At 71.0% G+C, this 694-nt stretch overlaps 2 protein-coding genes across 2 annotated transcripts in view; both read right to left on the bottom strand.

The window, feature by feature from the left end:
- Positions 1-24: 24 nt before the first annotated feature.
- The window catches only part of CERS1 (ceramide synthase 1), a 20617-nt gene continuing 19947 nt past the window's right edge, over positions 25-694 (bottom strand). Inside the window, exon 6 of the mRNA XM_010847277.1 lies at positions 25-543. Within this exon, the coding sequence (XP_010845579.1) occupies positions 501-543 (43 nt within the window). The 3' untranslated portion in view covers positions 25-500. The remainder of the gene's footprint in view (positions 544-694) is intronic.
- Positions 567-694, bottom strand: part of GDF1 (growth differentiation factor 1) — a gene marked incomplete at its 5' end in the record, with an annotated part of 1372 nt that continues 1244 nt past the window's right edge. Inside the window, one exon of the mRNA XM_010847288.1 lies at positions 567-571. Coding sequence (XP_010845590.1) covers positions 567-571 — 5 coding nt within the window. The remainder of the gene's footprint in view (positions 572-694) is intronic.

The following is a 694-nucleotide window of genomic DNA, read 5'->3' as shown; positions in this document are numbered from 1 at the left end:
GGGGGCGCCCCGGGGTACGTCGGGCAATCCGAGGGCCTGGAGCAGGGCGGCGGCGGGGCCCGGGGGCGCGGGAGCGCAGGCCGGGGGTGATGAGGGCAATAGCAGGGCCAGTAGGAGGAGAAGGACTCGGCGGCCCGGACGGCGGCACAGAGGTGGCATCTTCCTCACAGGCAGCGGCCGGGCGAGTGCTCAGGGCCTGTCGGGCTCCCTGACCTGTGGGCTGGGGGCGGGACCGGGGTCCCTGGAGAGATCTGGGCTGGGTCAGGGTCTCGGGGGGTGTGGCCGCGATCCTGAAGCTGAATAGGGACCAATTGCGGGGGTGGGGTCTCCAGGGGGCGGGGCAGGGGTCCGGGGAGTGGCCAAGGAGGAGTGGGTGGGAGAGGGGGCGGAGCCTGGTAGGGCTAGGGTCCTTGGGGCGGGTTGGGGAGCCGCGTGGCTTGTCTCCGAGGGCGAGGTTGGGCGGGACTGGGTCCTGGGCGGCGAGGCCGGGATGAAGGGGTTCAGAAGCGTTTGTCTTTAACCAGGCCATTCCTCAGCGGCTTCCTGCGAGCCAGAACCGGCCCAGGTTAGCCTGGGGACCCCACGCCCTTGCGGAGCGCCCCCCACCCCTGTCCCGCCCTCCTGGCCTTTCACATCTCTTTTCCCAGCTCCGCCTCCACCCTTCCTCCCAGCCCACAAGGCCAAAAGACCCTGC

The sequence above is a fragment of the Bison bison genome, unplaced genomic scaffold, assembly GCF_000754665.1.
Source record: "Bison bison bison isolate TAMUID 2011002044 unplaced genomic scaffold, Bison_UMD1.0 scf7180017864248, whole genome shotgun sequence".
Classification (NCBI taxonomy): Eukaryota; Metazoa; Chordata; class Mammalia; order Artiodactyla; family Bovidae; genus Bison; species Bison bison.
Note: the sequence above shows the minus strand (reverse complement) of the source record. Positions and strands in the feature narration are given on the sequence as shown.